Here is a 23,752-nt window from a genome sequence, read left to right as displayed (position 1 = left end):
TTATAAACAAAGTAATGCAACACAAATGTAGGACCTAAATCTTAAAAAAAAAAAAAATGGACCAACATATTAAGGGTATTGACTTCAGAATATGAGGACTTCAGAAAAGAATACCAATCCTTTACATAAAGCAGGATTATACTCACAAAACGAAGTAAAACTATTTTATGTACCAATATTATAAAAAGAAAAGTGTTTAAGTGTTTTTTTTAATTCACCTTCATGTAGCTCTTTCCTTAGCTTCTCAGCATCTTCTTGAAGGACAGACTTTTGAGTATTTAGAACAGCCACATACATTTCTAAGTCTGTCCGGCAGGATTTTTCAGCTTCCAGGTAATGATTCATTTCCTTAGTCTGAAGAAGTTAAAAAAACATGAATTTCTTCTATTATACAGAGACACTGTCATGCTGCAAGTGGAAAAATTTGATTTTTGTACTCAAATTAAAATAATTTCTTGGAGACACAGTAATTAAGCAACTTTTTTACTGTCGCCAACAGGTTTACAAATCAACATAACTTTTTTTTGCCTAGTAACCTACTCCTGTAGGGGGCGGTATAACCCTATGGTTCTGAATAAGGAAGCGCTGTGTCTGTCAATGAACAAAAGAGAAACACAGTTTTAGAAAGAGCCTCCAATTGTTTGTCCATGGGGTGCTTATATAGGCACATCATGCACAGTGATCAAGGCTTTGTTAGGACAGGATGCTGCAGGATCCACAGCAGGAGCAGTCCATTTATTAACAAAATCCCCCTGAAATGGGTGCAGGCCTGTCAACAGTTTGGAAGGAGTGAACAGCTTGTCAGGGTTTCTCCAGTCTCTATAAAAGATTGCTAGGAAAGGTCTCATCGGTCCTTAGGGACCCTAATGAAGCCTAGACTTAGGGCAACACTAATAGAAGCTGCATGCTAATAACTGGCAAGAACCTAGTCAATAAGAGCCGAGATGGTTTAATGCCCCTTTCACATGGCGCTGTCCGTTTTGACGGACTCTGCTTGCTCAGCAGGGATCGATCCGTTGATCTCTGCTAAGCAGATGACAGGTCCGTCTACACTCCCTTTGCTGAGACGACCTGTCAGAGCCCTGCTGTCCTCTATGGGAGATCAGATGAAAACAGATCCGCCTGTCAGTTTTCATCCGATCCGCAAGATGGATGGAAAATAGGGTTCCAATCGTCTGGATTTGGCTAATCGGATTGGCTAAGCGGACATGTCAGTGCTGACATCTGTCACTCCATAGAGGTGCATGGAGCGTCTGATCAGGCCCGCCTGAAAAACAGACAGGCAGACCTGATCGGACAGCATGTGTTAAAGGGCCCTAAGTCTGGGAATAGTGCCAGTGCCATGAAACTCCTCCTCAGGTGTAGCATCATCTGCCCCAGTGGCTAAGGCTGGGTTCACACTATACTACACGACAGTAGTACGACTTTCATCCTACTTTGCTCTGCGACATCAGTCCTACATTGGTCCTACATTGATCCTACATTGGTCCTACATCCATCCGACTTTCATGAACAGGATACTACTTTGATCCGACTTTTCAGATAGTTTTAATTGGTCAAAGGACAAGTATACTAACACACAATGGGAGGGGCTACAGCAGGGGGCAGGAAATAACACAATGTCGGATGTCTTGGTGTGAATCTTGAGGGGGAACTCCGCGCCAAATTTTAAATAAAAAACCGGCATGGGTTCCCCCTCCAAGAGCATACCAGGCCCTTAGGTCTGGTATGGACCTTGAGGGGAACCCCCTACGCCGAAAAAACGGCGTGGGAGTCCCCCCAAATCCATACCAGACCCTTATCCGAGCACACAGCCCGTCCGGTCAGGAATGGGGGTGGGGACGAGCGAGCGCCCCCCCCCCCCCCCTCCTGAACCGTACCAGGCCGCATGTCCTCAACATGGGGGGGTTGGTGACTTGGGGGAGGGGGGCGCGCTGCGGGCCCTCCCACCCCAAACCACCTTGTCCCCATGTTGATGAGGACATGGGCCTCTTCCCGACAACCCTGGCCGTTGGTTGTCGGGGTCTGCGGGCGGGGGGCTTATCGGAATCCGGGAGCCCCCTTTAATAAGGGGGCCCCAGATCCCGGCCCCCCATCCTATGTGAATGAGTATGGGGTACATGGTACCCCTACCCATTCACCTAGGGAAAAAGTGTCAATAAAAAAAAAAAAACTACACAGATTTTTAAAGTAATTTATTAGACAGCTCCAGGAGTCTTCTTCCGGCTTCAGGGGTCTTCTTCCAACTTCGGGGGTCTTCTTCCAACTTCGGGGGTCTCTCCGGTTCTTCTCCGCGCTCTTCTGCTCTTTTGACGCTCTTTAGCTATAGCGGAGGAGCCCGGTCTGCTGCCTTCTTCTCTTCGGGGGTCTCTCCGGTTCTTCTCCGCGCTCTTCGGATCTTCTGCCGGTGCTTTGGGGTGGGGGGGGCCCGCAGCGCTCCCCCCTCCCCCAAGGCACCAACCCCCCCATGTTGAGGGCATGCGGTCTGGTACGGTTCAGGAGGGGGGGGGGCGCTCGCTCGTCCCCACCCCCCGTTCCGGATCGGCCTGCGTGCTCGGATAAGGGTCTGGTATGGATTTGGGGGGACCCCCATGCCGTTTTTTCGGCGTAGGGGGTTCCCCTCAAGGTCCATACCAGACCTAAGGGCCTGGTATGCTCTTGGAGGGGGAACCCATGCCGGTTTTTTATTTAAAATTTGGCGCGGAGTTCCCCCTCAAGATCATCTGAGCACAAGTCCCGTGCCGAAGTCGGATCATGCGAGACGGCGATCCGACTTTGATCCGACTTCAATGATAGTCAATAGGCTGAAGTAGGATTAAAGTCGGACCAAAGTAGTACAGGGAGCATTTCTAAAGTCGGAACGACTTGTGTCGGACCAGTTAGGACGGCTCCCATAGGGAAACATTGGATTTCACACGTCATGCGACATGAGCTCCCAATGTCGGAGCGTTTGTCGGACCAGTGTGAACCCAGCCTTAATGCTCATAGGTAATTAATGCCACAGGCAGATTAGATAAGGATTCTACAGGGAAAGGCATGGAAGTATGCTTATGGCCTCTGCGATCAGAGTCAGCAATCAAAGTTGCAATTTGATCCATAAAATGCTGCATGGATGCTGCAAAACGCTTCACTAACATGATGGAGCTAGAGAAGACTCTGCTGGTAGCAGGAGAGGTTTAGATGAGCAGAGGTGACCAGGTCACTGGAGGAGGGCAGCAGAAACTAACCAAGGACAGATTTACGTGTCACAGAAAAGAAATGCACCCCACCCAACAGATGACACGAGTGCTCAGTCCTTTGTGTTACTCTCTTCCACATGAACCAATGGAGTGGGGTTTTTAGATGGTACCCGGTGACCTTAGTAGCAAGCTAGCTCCAGCAGCTCAGCCCACATGGCCCACTCAAAAAGTGAGTCTTCAGAGACAAGGTCACACGGGGAGCTGTGTTATAGCTCTGGATCCAAAAAGCACTCCACCACTATTTACCAGAATACACACAGGTCTGGAAAGTTCCACAATACAAAGCCCATTGCCCAAAAGTCACATTCTAGGCTAGCCTCACAAACGTCCAGTTCAGAAGGATCCAGATACAGTACAGGCTCCAAAATTTCTGCTGAGAAAACAACAGTCAGGAAAGCCGTGTATAGAGAGCAGCTCAAGCAGCTTATCCCAGGATAAGATCAATAAGGAAGAATCAAGATAATCCCATCCTCTTGATACTGGCAAAAAAACTAAGGCATGTTGGTAGTAGGAGGGGTTATACTCTGCTGTTGACTTTTTTTTGTTGGCCAGTGTCCAATCCTCCTGTAGGCGTTAGTAAAGTGAACAGTCCCGGAATTTGTGCATCCCTCAAACAAGAAAAAAAATATGTTTTTCTTTAATATCTTAAAATCCAACTCCAGCTTGTGACACAAAGGTAAAGAACAAGGGGGGCAGTGTTAGTGGAACAGAAAAACACAGACTGCAATGGCATTTGCCTGACTTCCAAGCTGACCTTCTGGCTTAAATACTTAGAGGCATGGTCTTCTAGCAATTAAGGACTTTTGATTTCACTCTGACTTTCCTGATATGCATATTTCCTACAGGTCAATGATTTATCTAATACTAAGGAGGATAGATAAAAGCGCTAGCATTTTCAGGAGAAGCACCTACATTTTTTCAGTAAATATTAAACTTGACAAAGCTTATAAACCATCTCAAATCTATTTTTAAAAAAATGGTTGCAGAGACAGAAGGGGGAAAATCTACACAGTTGGGACACAAAAACCCTTTCTCAGTCGATGCAAAAGTCTTCAATACATCAGATTTCTTTAATCTCATAGAAGTTTAAGCTCTTTTTAACAATAAAAGGTTCTGGCTAGGACTAAAGTATAACTAAAAGGCAAAAGTTTTTTTGGATAGAGTGGAGAGAGATTAGAATGCTTTTCAGTTTTTATTGCTTTCTGTGCCCCCATTAAGGAGATTCACCCTATTGGTCCTGTTTACCATTAAAAGTGAAAGTAAGAGAAAATCCAAATTTTGTGTTGTCCCCAGAACAGTAATAGAAGGGAAACCTTCCAATGGGGAACATTAGTTCTGGTGACCTGGGGGTCCCCAAAATATTCCCTTAATGATGTCAGCGGCGCATGCGCTGTGAAGGTTCGGCTGAAGGTCCAGCATCACGCCACTGGCCACTCACAGCGCCGGAGCCGCGAACCTGGAAGACACATCGAGGGGAAATGTCAGCTCCCTTGGCGGTGACTGGGATCAGCTGCCGACGCCTCGTTCTAAAGGTATACTATGCATGCGGTGCATACTAGCTCATTATGCCTTTTGCCTTACAGTTTTAAAAAGAAAAAAAAAGAAAAAAAAAAAATGTGTGTGTGTACAACCACTTTAAGCCCTATAGATATATTACAATTCAAATAATCAAATGTGTAAACCTTAGATGCTTCAAGTTCCTTGATCTTCTCCTCAGCTTCTGCTAACTTCTCCTTTAATGCTCCAATCTCTTTTTCCATCGGCATCACTACGGAACGCAGCTTTTCTGCATCCTCTTGAGCCTATGATCAAAATAAAGCCATTATACATTCTAAAAACAAACAAAAAAAGGCACTGGTGACAAGATGCCTGATGATGTGAATAATTTATTTATTGTTCAATTGATTTGCACTTTACTATACATTTCATTACTTAATATATTAAAATATTCCAATTTGTTACTGCAATATTTCATACAGTGCGGAGTCCATAAAAAAATACTTTAAATAGAATCTATTATTCTGCATAAAAAAATAGCAATATTAGGTCGAATGAACAAGGATAAAACACCAGGATATCAAAGAAAAACAAAGAAAAACACCACACACACACAATTTCTTTACAGAGGACTGTGGTATGCATTCTTTATAGTGAGCGGCGCAAAGCACATTGTAAAAGCACAACAGATTAGGAATAGTCAACTCTGTCATATGGGGTTCAGTGTGAACTTTCCCAGAAAACAATTCCTGTAGTGTACATTGCTCATGTGAACAGCCAATTCTCAATGAAATTCACAATGAGCCATTGAGATTTTGCTGAATATATGTATGTTGCAAAAGTTTAAGCACAGTAAGGGATCTTCTAACCATGGCAGCAAGAACCTGCCAGTGCCTCCTATAGGGATTGAGGCCAGTCTGTGAGGTAAGAAACCCCACAGCTTCTTGTTAATAGGTGGAACACATTTCTACCTGACCTAACCCCAACTGGATAAGTTGTAAAATTAGTATATTCTTTGCTCTTATTATTACAAGATTTTTGTCTTTAAAGTAGGAATGCGGCGAAAACAAACTGCCGAAAATTGTGTTTTCAGAACCTTGCCAAAAAGGAAAAATATTGCCGATAATGGAGCCGAAAATGGGGCAGGGCCCCCGCCACCCATTGCGGGGGTGTCATCCAGGCACACCCAGTCCTCCCCTCCCACAGAGCGCGATCTCTGTGTGTCACAGAACTGAATTGCACTGGTAGCAGTAACAATGTCCCGCCTCCTGTGACAGATGGCACACTGATCCAATGGTCAGACATTGAATCAGTGTGACATGATCACAGGAGGTGGGACATTTTACTGTGACCTGGGCAATTTCAAATAGAGCGCCGTGGCACAAGGAGAGCGCCGCTCGGATCCGGGCCCTGGCAGGCTACATGACGGGCACTGGTGAGGCTGCATCCACAGACACTGGCAGGCTGCATTGATCTCCTGCAGTATGTCTGCCGTCTCTGACCATCTCCTGCAGTATGTCTGCCGTCTCTGACCATCTCCTGCAGTATGTCTGCCGTCTCTGACCATCTCCTGCAGTATGTCTGCCGTCTCTGACCATCTCCTGCAGTATGTCTGCCGTCTCTGACCATCTCCTGCAGTATGTCTGCCGTCTCTGACCATCTCCTGCAGTATGTCTGCCGTCTCTGACCATCTCCTGCAGTATGTCTGCCGTCTCTGACCATCTCCTGCATTATGTCTGCCGTCTCTGAGCATCTCCTGCAGTATGTCTGCAGTCTCTGACCATCTCTTGTATCATGTCTGCAGTCTCTGACCATCTCCCGTACTATGTTTGTAGTCTCTGAACATCTCCTGTATCATGTCTGCTAGAGGTGCACCAAATGGAAATTTTGCTAAGACTATTAGCAGTGTGTTTAAAGCGGGGTTCCACCCAAATTTTGAACAATATCTGTATGTATTCTCTTCCTTGCCTAGATGCTGACATGCTGTTTAAAAAAATTTAAATCGCCGTAATTACCTTTTATTTTTCTATTCTTCTTTGCACTTCCTGGTTCTCCTCCCATGGGAGTAGGCGTGTTTCTAGCCTCTCCCAGACTCCTGGGAGCTAGTCTCAGGCTTCCCAGGATGCCACTGAGCATGTGCGGGAACGAGCGGTGAATGCTGGGAGCACAGCATTCACCACATCCAGGAAATAAATGCTTGTGGGCTTCAAATGCCCACAATGAAGATGGAAACCGCCTGCAGTGAATAATATAAGTTATTCTTTCCGACGAAACCTGACACAGGCGGACATATTACACACAATATGTGAGTATGTAATGCTGAGAAGAAAAGTTTGTGAATGAACTCAAAAAAAAAAAAAAACGATAGATAGGTGGACCCCCACTTTAAGTAAGAGATTACAGACATGATACAAGAGATAGTTAGAGACCGCAGACCGCATTTTTCTTGAGCTTTTCTTGCACTAAAGGTGCCAATAATAAATTCATATTAATTTAAATTGATGATATTAATTAAAAAGTCGAATATAATACAATTGTATATAAAAATATAAATACTTTTTTTTAAAAAAACTGTAATTTGCGGTATCGGTTTTCGTCCTAGTGCATCCTTCATTTTCGGTATCAAAATTTTCATTTGGTGCACCCCTACTTTAAAGGGATTGTAAAGACAGAAGGTTTTTTAATCTTAATGCATAAAGATAAAAAGCCTTCTGTGTGCAGCTGCCCCTCTAATACTTACCTGAGGTCCCTCTCTGTCCAGCGATGTCCACGAGTGTCTCAGTCGTCTGAGATTCTCTCTCCTGATTAGCTGAGAGAGCAGCGGCGCCATTAGCTCCCGCTGCTGTCAAAGTCAGCTAGTCAATCAGGAGAGAGAGCGAGAGAGAGCGAGAGAGAGCGAGAGAGAGCGAGAGAGAGCGAGAGAGAGCGAGAGAGAGCGAGAGAGAGCGAGCAAACGCAGGGCCGGGCTCCGTGTCTGAATGGACACAGGGAGCTGTGACTCGGCTCGGGTGCCCCCATAGCAAGCTGCTTGCTGTGGGTGCACGGAACAGGAGGGAGGGGCCAGGAGCACAGAAGAGGGAACCTAGAAAAGGAGAATCTGGGTTTTTCTGTGTAAAACCTCAGCAACAGAGCAGATAAGTATAACATTTTTTTTTCCTATAAAAATAACAAACAAGACTTTACAATCACTTTAAGGAAAACATTGTTAAACCCTCACCAACCTTTTTCATGTCATTTTCCAAGTTCTCCTCTTGTTGGCCTTCAGAAAGTCGCCTCCTAAGCTCTGCGATCTCTCTTTCCACAGAATCTCTGTACTGTCCCCACTGTGCACGCTCCTGCTCCAATCTGCGATGAAACTGAAGTTCATATTCATGCACTGTGTCTATAATTGATACAAACAAAACATTTTCAATCAGTAAATGGAAAGAAAACAGCAGTGGTTTATGGTGCTTCTGTAAAGCTGGCTATACACTTGTAGATTTTTGTACAAACGCTCGTGTGAAAAACCTCATTAGTACAATAATGTCTATACAGAGACCTAATTGTTTGAAAGAACTTCAAAATTCTGTTTGCTATAAAACCTTCATGACCGCTCAATGCATATATGCGCTGTTCAGGAAGTGGGCTTTAAACAAAATATATGTGTTCTTGTGTTTGTGCTGGAAGCGCGCTCGCAGCACTGAGACCGGACTGTGGGTGACAGCCCTGAGTCTCTACTAGTGATTCGGAGGTGGGGGAACTAGATCCTGATCACTGCGAGCTGGTTGGCAAGTAGGCTTTGGTTTTTTCCTGGGCATTCCCCAGGCCTTGTTGTTACCTGTTTTAGCCTTGCAATGCCGCTTACTGTGATAGCCAGCTATAGATGAGGGTGGTGGCAAGTTTTTTGTTATCACATTGGTGTTTGTATTGGTCCAGCAATGCACCAACACCTTTGCAGCCATTGTGCTATCTGCTGGGTGTTTGGTGTGCTCCTGTACCTTTAAGAAGGGGTGGGCTCCCCTTCAGTCCACCTGCCCTCATTTATCCATCAGAATGCATGTGCCTCCACTGTGGGGACACTCATATTTTAGTGTTAGGACCACAGATACCATGGTGCTGTGACGTGGCGCACGCATGCGTTTGCAAATGCGTGCGAACTAAACCCCTGTTTTTAACGCATACTGTTAGACAGGTTTATTCGGTTGTCTGCGAGCTGGTTGGTAAGTAGGCTTTGTTTTTTTCCTGGGCATTCCCCAGGCCTTGTTATTACCCAATCACTGTGATAGCCTTTGACTGGCTATCACATTGATTTTCAAATCTGTCCATTCAATTGTGCGCAAAAAAAAAGAAAAAAAGGAACTAGTTCAGGGCTTGATCTTGTGTAGTGAGTGTGTAAGTGTTAGAACCCATACACGCTATTAGATTTTCTGCAGATTTCTGTCTTCAGATTTACCAAAACCATATAATATGAGGTCAAACCTTAAGAGTTTCAATTTATATGCAATCAGGCAGGCCCTTGCACTACATGGTTTTGGTAAATCTGAAGACAAAAATCTGCAGAAAATCTAATAGTGTGTATGGGTCCTTCGAGTTGGGGTCAGTGTGTTTAAGTAGGAAAAAAACAAACAAAAAAAAAAAAATAAGAAACAAATGCGCGCTATTGTTTCTTGGCCCTAAAAAAAAAAAAAAAAAAAAAAAAAAAGAAACAAATGCGCGCTATTGTTTCTTGGCCCTAAAAAAAAAAAAAAACACAACAGGGAGATATCCATTACCATTTACCACCAAATGTAAGCCCAATCTGTACTGAAAAAAACAAGATATAATCCACTTGGATACACAAAGTTTTTGTGATTTGTACAGTTTTACTAACACATGTCAAAGTTGCAAAATTTTGTTTGGGCATTAAGGTTTGTTTTGACCCTGGTCATGGGGTTCCCGTTCGATTATTGCATAAATGTAATTTCCCAAATTAGCACAAAATACAATTAAAAATTTGTTTGTTCACGAAAAATCTTCTCATCACTTTGGTCGAAAATGATTTGATCTTATTAACTAATAGAGAATTGAACAGATGTTCTGAAAAACAAAAACTTTCAAATAAAATTCCACCAGTGTATGGCCAACTGAAAATGAAACAATGAATGAGACTACAGAAGGGTTCCATTACCATATACCAGAACAGTACCAGACAGCAAGCAGCATATCAAGCAGAATATACTGTATGTCAAGGAGGAATGTTTACTTACTTTTTAATTGTATACCACTGAAACAATGCTATATACTACACAAGCTTTATTTTTCAAGGTAATTAAATGGAAATGACTTAAAATGCTATAATATTTTTAAATACAAAAGTGTGAAAAAAACAATTTTTTTTTTTTTTTAACATATACTGTATGTTACGCAAATACATTCTGCAAAGACATAAGATGAATTACACAGCAGAGATCTATTTATTACTGTTTTCTGTCCCTCAGAGGTAGACCACTTTTACTCCTGAGCACGATCTTTTCGAAAGTTATTTAAATGATACTGATTTTTTTTTCTGGCATGTGAAAACCAACATCATGATCTTCAAGGTTCCTCCTGCTGAGTGATGGCAGAAGAAAACCTACCCTGTTTTAAGCTGCCAGCCAATTACAGAAATAAATACCAGTAAGTAAATAATGCCTTACTATGAAGAAAGTAGAACCATTCGTTTTTTACAAAACATTTAAAAAGGGACTGGAAAACAGAAAGGCCCTTTAAAAGGGAGAGTTGACAGTAAAATATAACATTAAGTTAACAAAGCTGTGAGCACACACATCGACAAAGATTTCATGGGGAGCATGCCAGGGCCTAGACTCTGGGATTGCATAGAGAGGAACACCCATGTTTGGAGGCTCCCCAGGCACATACATTCTCCTAATAACAGGTATGTGCAGGCACATTCTGGTGCCTACCCTTGGGGAAGTATAATGATAATTATTTTTTCTTCATGTTAGGTTTACCCGAAGGCTGCATCTAGAAAATGGAGGGCAACTACTTCCCTCAGCTACATACCTTTCATAATAGCTTGTAGAGATGCCACCTCTTCTTGCCATTGTTTCTTTACTTCATCAATTGCTTCTTGCTTAGTGTTCTCCGACACTGTGGCAATCGCTTTGATGTTCTCCATGTCTGCACGCGCTTGAGACAACTGGAGGTTCAGCTGGGCTATCTCATCTTGTGCAGTCTGTATAGTGACATGCTGGCGCTTTAAATCCTCTGAGAGGTTTATCAAACAGACAAGGAAAAAATAAAGACATATGACGAACAATTTATGAAATTCTATGTCTAACCTTTAAAACTGAACTTCAGGGAGATACAAAAGACAAAATAACACATGTATCCTATTCAATCCTCAGGTTATTAAAAATAACCCACCAAATAGAAACAAAAGCATGTGCCTTTGTTTTAGCCTTGCATTTAATACTGCCAAGACCATTCCCCCAGCTTGACCCACTGGCAGACCCTGCTCATTCTCTGCCACTAAGGTCCTGTACATGGTTGACCTGGGAATCAGCTGCAAGAAGACGATGGCATGGAGGCCCTCCCTCCATCTCATCTGCCACCTCACACACCTTCGTGGCCACCACTCTCTGTTGCCATCTGCACTACCTGTGCCACTGGTGTCTGCCATGCTGCTGCCAGCACCACCCATAAAAAGCCACTCAGGACAGGCACAAACTATGGAGCGCTAAGGAGAAAGACAGCCATCAAACACTCCAGAATTCCATTTGTCACATTCCACACTTCCACAGCAATGTTGATCTCCAGCCAATCTGAACATACTGCATGTGGAATGCATAAACATGTTCATGGCTGACACCTATCGCTGCAGAACAACACCCCACATTCATCTTTGCATCGCCATTCTGCCCGTTCATCAGCATCACCCTCTTTTGATCATGCTCCTCCAATCACCCTGTTCCTCTTCTGCCACCACGTAAACCCCCTTCCATTTTGGCCTCTTCACCTACTGCCATAATGCCCCCACCCAGTCATCCTTCCCTTCACCCTCCATCACTCAGCACTCTGATCAGACAACGACTCCTATTCCATTATATTACTCATAATAACATAACAATGCTCGATGATAAGGCATCCCAGCTTGACAAGTGCAATTTGCACAGTGATGACTTGCTCAGTATCAAAAAGAAAAAGAAATGGTAATACAGGTACTTGAAGCTCTGTTCATACGTTTCAAAGTTATTCCTCATTCTCATAGACAAACTCCGGCCAAATCAATTCCCCACTGACCCGCAGCTGTTACTGACCACCTCATTGCCTGCTGATAACTAACGCTATCCGGAGACCTTAAACCATGGCAACATGCAGTCCATTCCAACCCCTCAACCCATGCCAACATGCAGTCCTCTCTGACCCCTCAAACCATGTTAACCTACAGTCTTCTCCGGCCCCTCAACTCATGCCATCCTGCAGTCCTTTCCAGCCTCTCAACCTATGCCAACACGCAACTCTCTCTGGTCATCTCACTACAAGGTGGCATGCAGCCACCTCAAACCATGTTGACATGCAGCCCTCTCTGACCGTCTCACCCTATGCTGACATGCAGCCCTCTCTGGACACATCAAAGCAAGTTGACAAGCAACCACCAAAACATAAATTGTCAAGAACAGAAAACAGCAGGCAGAGTTAACATTACTGAACAGTTTGATACCTATAATTTCAAAAGGTTTGACCATCAACCTGTCTTTGAGGTGCCAATAAATGCAATGAATATTTTTATGGCACCACACAGGTCAATTGTTCACTGTGTGATGTGGCTTGGTTTATAATCAAAAGCCATTAATAAATATTGGGTCAAGCGAGAAAACAGCATGTTAAATACCAAAATACATAAAAACTAAGGAAAAAAACAAATACATTATTTTCTTTAAAATTAAGATAATTAACATACCATTTTCAATAATCAGGAAAATAAAAGCAGTTCTATCCCACAGATGTGTCATTTTAAAGATGACATTAATTCATAGACTACATAATACTGGCAAACTGTCCTAACCCACAGAACCAACATCCTTATTATCTGTATGTTACTATTTGTGCTCATTATTTGACTAAAGAGCTAACACCCTTGTCCTATGGGCTTGTTTTGATGAAATCTTGTTCATGTTAGAAATTATTCTTTCCCCATGCAAGTCAATAGGAATGCAATAAAGTAGGAATTTTGTACTTAACAGTACAATCCATTTATTGAAGTTTATTCGGGGGACACAGAATTCCGAGACAATTGGGTCATACTGCCATCAACAGGGGGATTTGGATACTGGGGGACATCAATAGACACCCTCCCAGAACTGGACGACCATTTCGGCTATAGCGCAGTCGGCAGCGGATGCGGACAGATGACAAAAGCCTAGGCGCCAGGAAGCAATTTCTAGTCGCCATGGCGACCTGGCGCCTGGTATTTGTCAAGCCCTATAATTACAGTACATGAATATTTAAAAAAAAGTTTTTAACAACATCTATATTAGCTCTCACCCTCAATAGGCCCTTATCCTGCATGCAATAAATACAGTGTAAAACCCTTCAAAAAGAAAAGCATTCCTTTATGACCAGTTCCATGATAACTCTAAGAGCAATCAAACAGCACTAGAACAACAAATATCACCTCAGGCTCAATTGTATGTACACCTAAAATGTATGTAAAACCAAAACCGGTTAGGACCTTCACTTTCTGTAATTGAGACAATGTTCACCATGGCAAATAAAGTGGTTGAAAAAAGCCAAAAAGTTTTGGCTTTACCTACACTAAGATCTTTTCTACTGCTGAGCAAAGTTACACATTACAATCTTTAAATGATCAAGCCAAATAATAAAACCACGGGAAACCTATGAAGTGCATATTAAAAACAGATACTGTACATACAGTAGAGTGCAAAAGTTTTAGGGGATGATTAAAAAAAATGCTTGTAAGAATGATTTCAAAAATATATAGTTTAATAGTTTTTTATCAATTTACAAAATGCAAAGTGAGAGAACAGAAGAAAAAGCTAAATCAAATATTTGGCGGGACTACCCTTTGGCTTCAAAACAGCATCAATTCTTACACTTGCACAAAGTCAGGGATTTTGTAGGATTAGAGTCAGTTGTATGATTAACCAATATACCAAGCAGGTGCTAATGATTATCAATTTCATATGTAGGTTGAAACGCAGTCATTAACTGAAACAAACAGCTGTGTAGGAGGCTTAAAATTGGGTGAGGAACAACCAAACTCTGCTGCTAAGGTGAGATTGTGGAAGACCGTTTATGTCACAGGTCATACACCATGGCAAGACTGAGTACAGCAACAAGACACAAGGTAGTTACACTGAATCAGCAAGGTCTCTCCCAGGTAAAGATTTTAAAGCAGACTGGGGTTTCAAGATGTACTGTAGCTTTTTTGAGAAAGCATACAAACTGGGAACCTTGAGGACCGTAGACGGTCAGTCAAGGAAACCTAATGCAGCAGATGAAAGACATGCTTGCTTCCCTCAGACATTGGAAGATGTTCAGCAGTGCCGTCAGCACATAACTGATGGAAACCAGTGGGACCCAGGTACACCCATCTACTGTTCTGAGGAGTCTGGCCAGAAGTGGTCTTCATGGAAGAATCGCAGCAAAAAAGCTATACCCCAACTGTGGAAACAAGGCTAAGTGACTCAACTATGCATGAAAACCTAGGAAATGGGGTGCAGAAAAATGGCATGTGTTCTGGACTGACTAATCAAATTCTGAAATATTTGGCTGTAGCAGGAGGCAGTTTGTTCACAAAGGGCTGGAGAACAGTATAATGATGAGTATCTTTGCAGGCAACAGTGAAGCATGGTCCTTGCAAGTTTGGGGCTGTATTTCTGAAAATGGAGTTGGCGATTTGCTCAAGATCAATGGTATCCTCAATGCTGAGAAATGCAGGTAGATACTTATTCATCATGCCATACCACCAGGGAGACGTGTGATTGTATTCTGCAGCTGGACAAGGACACCAAACATATAGCCGATGTCATTAAGAACTTTCTTGAGCGTAACGAGTCCTGGAAGTGATGGTTTGGCCCCCACAGAGCCCTGATCTCAACATCATCGTGTCTGTCTGGGATTACACAAAGAGAGAGGGATCTAACGCAGCCTACATCCACAGAAGATCTGTGGTTAGTTCTCCAAGATGTTTGGAACAACCTACCTGCTGAGTACTTTCAAAAACTGTGTGCAAGTGTACCTAGAAGATCTGATGCTGTTTTGAAGACAAAGGGTGGTCACACCAAATATTATTTTGATTTGGATTTCTCCTCTGTTTATTGCTTTCCATTTTGTTAATTGATACAAATAAACTATTAACACTTCTATTTCTGAAAACATTTGTAATTTACAGCATTTTTTTCACAGTAAGGTAAGCCTTACCTTCCTTGGCCAAATATAACTCTTTGAATTTAGCTCTCTTTTGATTAAACTCTTGCTCCAGTTGCTGCTTCGTCCTAAGAAATTCTCCATTTATTTTCTCCAGTTCTTCTATTCTTTTCTGAAGAGCAGCTGTTAGGAGGAATAAAGAATAAGGTTAATTTTTGCTACAACTACTGATTCTCAAAAAATACTCAAAAAAAAAGAGAGGAGCATAACTAAAAGGCATGTCAGGAATGTAGAAAAGAAGGTGTCACCAAAACTGCACTCAAAATGAGTATTACCAGGTCCCTTCCTTACTCTTACAACTTTTTCACAGCATGTATTCCCTTTGGCTTGATTGTAAGGATAATAGGAAATACAGTCTTCGTGTGTTTAGGGTCAGAACCCAGCAATCATTTTTTTTTTATCGTTGTAAAAACTTGATAATTAGATTTCATTAGCCAAGTTCCAATTACATTATATTGCAAATAGGATTTCATTAATGGTCTATGCTTTTATAAGCAGCCACTCATTGTTGCCAATAGTCACCATTACATCCATTTCATGCTTGCCGGGCTTTAGTTTTGACCCTGTAAAGATTATTCTGAATAATTAATGAACTATAGCAAAAACTAAAAGTTACTTTCTCCCGTCTGTACTCCTGAAAGTCAATGCAACTTTAAGCCTATACTCACAGATGTTGCATATTATAGGCTTAAGCTCATCCCATTTTAAGTGGTATGCCAGTTGTCAACTTCTAAAAACCAGTTTGTTTTTGGCATGCAAGTTTTTAAATACAAAAGAACTTTTACTGCATGCATTATATTTCTTTAATAGCTTTCGTAGTTAGCTGTTAGAATCTTTTTTTTTTTTTTTTGTCTTGATCACCTAGACTTGAGTAAAAAAGCTAAAAATTATGAGTTGTTACCAGAAATACAGGAGAAATCTGTATGGGAAAAATTTTGTTGGGGCTACAGGACAAGAAAAAGGTACGTTTCCTAAATGCTACAAGACACAGTATAGAAAAAAATCCCCTGCTCTTTTCAAAATTAAAAAATAAATAATATTGGCTTTAGATATACTCTAATCTGAACCATAAGCGTATAAATAACCATAAACTTCAGATGAACTATACATTAAAAGGAGTTGTAAAGGCAGGTTTTTTTATCTTAATGCATTCTATGCATTAACCACTTAAGCCCAGGACCATTTTGGCTGGCCAAAGATCAGAGCACTTTTTGCAATTCGGCACTGCGTCGCTTTAACTGACAATTGCGCGGTCGTGCGACGTGGCTCCCAAATAAAATCAATGTCCTTTTTTTTCCCCACAAATAGAGCTTTCTTTGGGAGGTATTTGATCACCTCTGTGGTTTTTATTTTTTGTGTTATAAACAAAAAATAGCGACAATTTTGAAAAAAAAACGCTTTTTTTAACTTTTAGCTATAATAAATATCCCCAAATAATATATAAAAAAACATCTTTTCCCCTCAGTTTAGGCCGATATGTATTCTTCTTCTACATATTTTTGGTTAAAAAAAAAAAAAAAAAATCGCAATAAGCGTTTATCGATTGGTTTGCGCAAAAGTTATAGCGTCTACAAAATAGGGGATAGTTTTCTGGCATTTTTATTAATTATTTTTTTTTTACTAGTAATGGCAGCAATTTGCGATTTTTATCGTGGCTGCGACATTATGGCGGACACATCGGACAATTCTGACACATTTTTGGGACCATTGTCATTTTTACCGCGATCAGTGCTATAAAATTGCACTGATTACTGTAAAAATGACACTGGCAGTGAAGGGGTTAACCACTAGCTGGCTAGGAAGGGGGTTAAGTGTATCCTAGGGAGTGATTCTAATTGTTAGGGGGTGTGGGTACGAGTGACACATCACTGATCCCTGCTCCCGATCATAGGGAGCTGTGATCAGTGACAGTGTCACTAGGCAGAATGGGAAGATGTTTGCTTACATTAGCATCCCCCTGTTCTTCCTCTCCATGAGACGATCGCGGGTGCGCCTCCGCGCACGCGATGGCACAGCGGCAAATTCAAAGGGACGTACAGGTACGCCCATTTGCGCAGCTGTGCCATTCTGGCGACATAAATGTAAAGGCGGCGGTCGGCAAGAGGTTAAGAATAAAAACCTGTGTGTAGCAGACCCCCCAGCACCCCCCTAATTACCTGAGCCCCCTCTCTCTCCAGCGATGTCCACGATCCCCTCAGCCATCCAGGACACTCCTCCTAATTGGCTGAGACAGAGCAGCGGCGCCATTGGCTCCTACGGCTGTCAAAGTCAGTTAGCCAGCCAATCAGGGGAAAGAGGGGGCAGGGCCAGGTTGAGGCTCTGTGTCTGAATAGATACACGGAGCTCTGACTCGGCTTGGGTGCTCCCTATAGCAAGCTGCTGGGTGAGGGGCACTCAAAGGATGGAGGGGCTAAAAGCAGCAAAGAGGCAAAGAGGGACCCGAGAAGAGGAGGATCTGGACTTCTCTGTGCAAAACCAACTGCACAGAAGAGGCAAGTATAACATGTTATTAAAAAAAAAAAAAACAAACAAAAAAAAAACAAAAAACAGAAAAAACCACGAGCCTTTACAATCACTTTAACAACGCTAACAATTACATTCTAATGGCAATAATGCTATCATGCAGAAAATGTGTTGAAATTTTTAGAACCCAATAATATTAGACAAATAAACAAAGAGTGCTGAAAAACCTGTTTTTTGCCAAACAAATCCCATGATCCACATTTTCTGTCTACATGTACATGCATCTAGGGCGATTTGAAATTTTTTGCTATCCTCTGTAGTTTCAGCTTCTGTCCTTGTCATATTTTAGACACAGCAATCAGGAGACAGGACAATGACTTCCTTCCTCTACAATTGCTGACTACTGATCAAAATCGTAACAGACCTTTTGTTTCTGTAAAGCATATGTCGTCTTATGAATCAGCAAAATTGTATTTAAGCGTTTATAAATTGTGAGACTTGTGTATGAAAGAGGATGGCTCTGCAAACCTGGCTATCAGTGCAGAGAACAGGAATAAAGTTTCACACACTTCATGGAAGTATTGTTCCTCTATCTACAACAATCAAGGATTGCAGAACAAGAGAAACGTAACCAGTCATTTGTGAAATATCACCTGATCGAATAAACCATCCAGGCAAATTATGGCCTCCTAGCCAATTAACTTGGACCTCTGCTTTAATCATTTAGAAATGGGCTATATTTCAAGATCACCGGAACCCATTTCCAGATAGTTATAAAAAGAGATGGCACTTAAAAGCCTTTGTACTTTTATTTGCAGATTAGAAGGATGGAACGTCCAGTAATCCTATTACAATAGTCCACTCTAAACTTACGTGAATTTAAAAGTAATATACAAACAGGATTTGATATAGAAAGAGTGCCCATAAATATTCACTCATCAGTGCTGTCAAACATCACCTGACCTGCCAAATCTCTTTTCTCCACCTATACTGGCTTCAAAGCCACTGTGAATGGCATTACACCTAACTTTCTGACTCATAACAATATGGCCTCATTAACACTGGACGTTTTGTCATCTCTCCTAAACTCCTTTCCTCCTGGCAGCAGTGATTTAGCAGAAAAAGCGTCTGAAAGCTTGGAAGTGCATGTAACGCATTAAGGCACGTCAAGCGCTTGGGTGTTCATTCATTTCATTGTCCAGAATGAAACAGCTGTAATATGTATATTGTGTGCATGAGGCCGTAAACTAAACACGGATGTGTAAATCTGTTTATTTGAAAAAAAAAAATGTAATTGAACGGATGACGTCCATATGAAAAGGGACCATAAGCTAATGTGCAGGGGTATTTAGGGACAGAAAAAAAAAAACAAACAAACACACACACACACACACACACACACACACACACCAGACACTCCTAAGGCCTCATACACACTGAATGTTTTTTATAGCTGCTGTTTTGGGCTTCAGGCATTTTTTTTCTGCAGCCAGTAAACTCCCCAGCATGTTATCCTATGTGTCCATGCACACATAGGCTATCAGTTTTTTTTTAGAAGCGGTGTTTTCTGGCTGGAATAAAAACCCCAGAACTAGTGAGTTTAAAGTTTTTCAGCTGTAAAAATAATCCAACTCTGATAAAAGCTTAAAAATGATGAAAAACGATTAAAAACTTGGCTATTTGGCATTCATCAGCGTTTATGAGCCATAAGCTTTTGTGGCAGTATAGTTTTGCTAAAAAAAAAAAAAAAAAAAGGAAGGTTCTAATGGAATAGAGGCCTCATGTACACTGTACATTTTTAACATGGCTGTTAGGCCTCATAAAACGCCAGTTGCGATGGCTGTAGAATGAGTTTTGCAGAGTTTAGCTTTTTTTTTTTTAAGCAAAACTATAAAAGGCTAAAAAACGCTGCAAAACTCATTCTAAAGCCATCGCAACTGGCGTTTTATGAGGCCTAACAGCCATGTTAAAAATGTCCAGTGTACATGATGCCTACTCCATTAGAACCTTCTTTTTTTATTATTGATTTTGATTATATCCACATACAAAAAGATGAACTCCGTAAATTCCAACATGATTACATTTCGTGTATACATTTTATAACCCCTCCAAGAGTCGCCGCCCCCCCCCTCCCCCAACTCCTCAATCCCTCCCCATCCTCTTCCCTCACTTCCCCATCAATCCCGTCTGATTTTTCTCTCCCTTTCCCCCATTTCTCCCTATTCACCCGAACTTATGCTCCTACCACCTCCACATATCTCATTGTTCTCTGAACGACTTTCAATCTTTCCATCCATTTATCATTCCCTCCTCTCCGCAGTGTCTCAAGTATTCCATGTTATATGTCTCTACCCTTGCTAGCCAATCCTTTATTGTGGGGCTGTTTCTTGCCAATGCCTTGGTATCTGAGTTTTGGCTGCATTGATCAGATGAGGTATCACAGGCATTAGGAACCTTCTTGATTATTATACAGGATTTATATAGCGCCAACAGTTTACGCAGCGCTTTACAATATAAATCTTTAAAATATATTCCCAAAATCTGCTGTACAGCAAGAAATTAAGTTCCCTGCGGGGCTCATTTTTATATTTTATTATTTTTTTTTATTTTTTTTAAGCAAATACATACAATACTATATAAATATATTAAATATTATATATTATATATAAGACTTTAGTAATGATTGTGTACATCTCAGGCTTTGGTGAAAATCCTTTTCCTAATGCTGGTATGCATTAAGGTGAAAAACCATGAGGAAAACCCCTTTAATACCGTGTATTGCCCCCTTTAACATCAATGACAGCTTGAAGTCTTTTGTGGTATTTGTGGATGAGGCTTTTTATTTTCTCAGATGGTAAAGCTGCCCATTCCTCTTGGCAAAAAAACCTCCAGTTCCTGTAAATTCTTGGGCTGTCTTGCATGAACTGTACATTTGAGATCTCCCCAGAGGGGCTCAAAGATATTGAGGTCAGGAGACTGAGATGGCCACTCCAGAACCTTTACTTTATTCTGCTGTAGTCAATGACAGGTCGACTTGGCCTTGTGTTTTGGATCATTGTCATGTTGGAACGTCCAAGTACATCCCATGCGCACCTTCCTGGCTGATGAATGCAAATGTTCCTCCAGTATTTTTTGATAACATACCGCATTCATCTTGCTATCAATTTTGACCAAATTTCCTGTGCCTTTGTAGCTCACACATCCCCAAAACATCAGTGATCCACCTCCGTGTTTCACAGTAGGAATGGTGTACTTTTCATTATAGGACTTGTTGACTCCGCTCTAAAATGCAGCATTTATGATTGTGGCCAAAAAGCTCAATTTTGGTCTCATCACTCCAAATGACTTTGTGCCAGAAGGTTTGAGGCTTGTCTCTGTGCCATTTGGCGTATTGTAAGCAGGATACTTTGTGGCATTTGTGTAGTAGTGGCTTTCTTCTGGCGACTCAACTATGCAGCCCATCTTTTTTCAAGTGCCTCCTTATTACAGCCACACCACATGTTTTCAGAGAGTCCTGTATTTCATCTGAAGTTATATGTGGGTTTTTCTTTGCATCCCGAACAATTTTCCTGGCAGTTGTAGGTGAAATTTTAGTTGGTCTACCTGACTGTGGTTTGGTTTCAACAGATCCCCACATTTTCCACTTCTTGATTAGAGTTTGAACACTGCTGATTGGCATTGTCAACTCCTTGGACATCTTTTTATATCCCTTTCCAGTTTTATACAGTTCAACTACCTTTTCCCGCAGATCCTTTGACAATTCTTTTGCTTTCCCCATGACTCAGAATCCAGAAACGTCAGTGCAGCACTGGATGAAAGATGCAAGGGTCTGTCAGGAGTCCAGAAACTCACTGACCTTTTATACACACACACTAATTACAAGCAAACAGATCACAGGTGAGGATGGTTACCTTTAATAGCTATTCAAACCCCTGTGTGTCAACTTGTGTGCATGTTATCAGGCCAAAATCACCAGGGTATGTAAACTTTTGATCAGGGTCATTTGGGTAGTTTCTGTTGTCATTGTGATATAAAAACAGTAAACACAGTTGATTGATAATAAATTACTTCAAACACTAACCGTGAGTGAAATAAAATGTTTTTGTGTTATCATTCATATTCTCTGAAAAATGGCCAAGAAATTAAACATTCTGCCAGGGTATGTAAACTTATGAGCACAACTGTATTTACATAGAAAAATGGTAACGTGTTCAATACTTATTTTACCTGGTGTGTATGTATAGTTATAGTAGCTCATAAAAGTGAGTACACCCCTCACATTTTTGTAAATATTTTATTAATATATTTATTATATCTTTTCATGTGACAACACTGAAGAAATTACACTTTTGCTACAATATAAAGTAGTGAGTAAAGCTTGGATATCAACAAATTTGCTGTTCCCTCAAAATAACTCAACACACAGCCATTAATGTCTAAACCACTGGTAACAAAAGTGAGTACACCCCTAAGTGAAAATGTCCAAATTGGGCCCAAAGTGTCAATATTTTGTGTGGCCACATTTTCCAGCACTGCCTTAACCACCTTGGGCATGGAGTTCACCAGAACTTCACAGGTTGCCACTGGAGTCCTCTGCCACTCCTCCATGACAACATCACGGAGCTGGTGGATGTTAGAGACCTTGCGCTCCTCCATCTTCCGTTTGAGGATGCCCCTTCTCTCAATAGGGTTTAGGTCTGAGACGTGCTTGGCCAGTCCATCACCTTTACCCTCAGCTGCTTTAGCAAGGCAGTGGTCGTCTTGGAGGTGTGTTTGGGGTCGTTCTGTTGGAATACTGCCCTGTGGCCCAGTCTCAGAAGGGAAGGGTTCATGCTCTGGTTCAGTATGTCACAGTACATGTTGACATTCATGGTTCCCTCAATTAACTTACTCCCCAGTGCCAGCATGCAGCCCCAGACCATGACACTCCCACCACCATGCTTGACTGTAGGCAAGACACACTTGTCTTTGTACTCCTCATCTGGTTGTCGCCACACACGCTTGACACCATCTGAACCAAATAAGTTAATCTTGGGCTCATCAGACCACAGGACATGGTTACAGTAATCCAGGTCCTTAGTCTGCTTGTCTTCAGCAAACTGTTTGTGGGCTTTCTTGTGTGATGGCAGCCATGCAGACCAATTCGATGCAGTGTGCGGCCTATGGTCTGAGCACTGACATGCTGACCCCACCCCTTCAACCTCTGCAGCAATGCTGGCAGCACTCATACGTCTATTTCCCAAAGACAACCTCTGGATATGACGCTGAGCACGTGCACTCAACTTCTTTGGTTGACCATGCCGAGGCCTGTTCTGAGTGGAACCTGTGCTGTTAAACTGCTGTATGGTCTTGGCCACTGTGCTGCAGCTCAGTTTCAGGGTCTTGGCAATCTTCTTATAGCCTAGGCCATCTTTATGTAGAGCAACAATTCTTTTTTTTTTGATCCTCAGAGTTCTTTGCCATGAGGTGCCATGTTGAACTTCCAGTGACCAGTATGAGAGAGTGAGAGCGATAACCCCAAATTTAACATACCTGCTACCCATTCACACCTGAGACCTGTGTAACACTAACGAGTCACATGACACAGGGGGGTGGGGAATGGCTAATTGGGCCTAATTCGGACATTTTCACTTAGGGATGTACTCACTTTTGTTGCCAGCAGTTTAGACATTAATGGCTGTGTGTTGAGTTATTTTGAGGGGGCAGCAAATTTACAATGTTATATAAGCTGTACACTCACTACTTTACATTGCAGCAAAGTGTCATTTTTTTCAGTTTTGTCACAAGATATAATAAAATATTTACAAAAATGTGAGGGGTGTACTCACTTTTGTGAGATACTGTATAAGCAATCATAATGTGTAAAAGAAAAAAAAAATCCTGATCATTTCCCAGGAGTAGTACAGCTCTGGTCAGTGTGTTAGAAAAAATAAATAAATAAATAAATATATAAATATATATATCTATATCTCTATATCTATAGAGATCTATATATATATATATATATATATATATATATATATATATATATATATATATATATATATATATATATATATAAATATATTATAATTTATTTATTTTTTATTATACACACATATACACTGTGCTACAGCTCTCCTTGGATGGGAGGTTCAATATAG

The 23,752-nt window shown here is 41.6% G+C and overlaps 1 protein-coding gene across 2 annotated transcripts in view; it reads right to left on the bottom strand.

Annotated features, from left to right (window-relative positions):
• The window catches only part of RABEP1 (rabaptin, RAB GTPase binding effector protein 1), a 123,273-nt gene that overhangs the window by 64,178 nt on the left and 35,343 nt on the right, over positions 1 to 23,752 (bottom strand). For both annotated transcript variants that reach the window (XM_073615019.1, XM_073615020.1), the window contains exons 2-6: positions 15,141 to 15,269; positions 10,758 to 10,961; positions 7,958 to 8,118; positions 4,922 to 5,041; positions 219 to 354 (exon numbers count right to left, since the gene is read on the bottom strand). In XM_073615019.1, coding sequence (XP_073471120.1) covers positions 219 to 354; positions 4,922 to 5,041; positions 7,958 to 8,118; positions 10,758 to 10,961; positions 15,141 to 15,269 — 750 coding nt within the window. The remainder of the gene's footprint in view (positions 1 to 218; positions 355 to 4,921; positions 5,042 to 7,957; positions 8,119 to 10,757; positions 10,962 to 15,140; positions 15,270 to 23,752) is intronic.

This window comes from Aquarana catesbeiana, linkage group LG02, assembly GCF_042186555.1.
Source record: "Aquarana catesbeiana isolate 2022-GZ linkage group LG02, ASM4218655v1, whole genome shotgun sequence".
NCBI lineage: Eukaryota > Metazoa > Chordata > Amphibia > Anura > Ranidae > Aquarana > Aquarana catesbeiana.
Note: the sequence above shows the minus strand (reverse complement) of the source record. Positions and strands in the feature narration are given on the sequence as shown.